Genomic DNA, 582 nt, shown 5'->3' with positions numbered 1-582 from the left:
TTTTCAAGCAGAAGACGGCATACGAGATTAGCCAGAGATGGGTCCGTAGTAACTATAAGGCTTTCAACGAGACGCACAGCATGTATGAAAAGGTAATTCTCATGAAGAGAAAGCAAAACGAAGGATAGATTCTTATACATATTTTGAAAAAAAATTGATGTCGCATGAAACATTTTATTGTATCAAGAGTCATTGAGTCGTTTAATTTCTTAAGATTTTTTTTCTGAATTGTTCGCGCAATTGTCTTGTCGGGAAGAGATTTATAAGATGAGGGAAAATGGAATTTTATTTTCGCAGTACGACGCAACCGTCTCGGGTGGCCACGGTACTGGAGGTGAGTACGAAGTACAACTTGGTTTCGGCTGGTCGAACGGAGTCGTTATGGTATTGCTGGATAAGTATGGTGACAGGTTGACCGCGGAGGATTACTTCCTACCGGGCGCGGTGGTCGAGAATGCGGCGTCACCGCCGGTCGTTTCGACAGCTGGTCAAATGCTGACCGGGATTCTAGCTCTCATCATATCGTTAGCGGCAGGATTTATAGGGTGAGGTGAGTGTCGAGTCAGATAGACAGAAAATATC

General features: G+C 44.0%; 1 protein-coding gene across 1 annotated transcript; it reads left to right on the top strand.

Annotated features, from left to right (window-relative positions):
- Nucleotides 1–8: 8 nt before the first annotated feature.
- On the top strand, nt 9–545 carry LOC105461787 (trehalase-like; the record flags this gene model as incomplete). The annotated part of the gene is made up of 2 exons (XM_011708293.1): nt 9–92; nt 298–545. Coding segments are annotated over exons 1-2 (260 nt in total), but the record flags the coding sequence as incomplete, so codon positions are not given.
- Nucleotides 546–582: the final 37 nt, after the last annotated feature.

This window comes from Wasmannia auropunctata, unplaced genomic scaffold, assembly GCF_000956235.1.
Source record: "Wasmannia auropunctata unplaced genomic scaffold, wasmannia.A_1.0 LD277963.1, whole genome shotgun sequence".
Classification (NCBI taxonomy): domain Eukaryota; kingdom Metazoa; phylum Arthropoda; class Insecta; order Hymenoptera; family Formicidae; genus Wasmannia; species Wasmannia auropunctata.
This window is presented reverse-complemented; position numbering and strand designations above follow the sequence as displayed.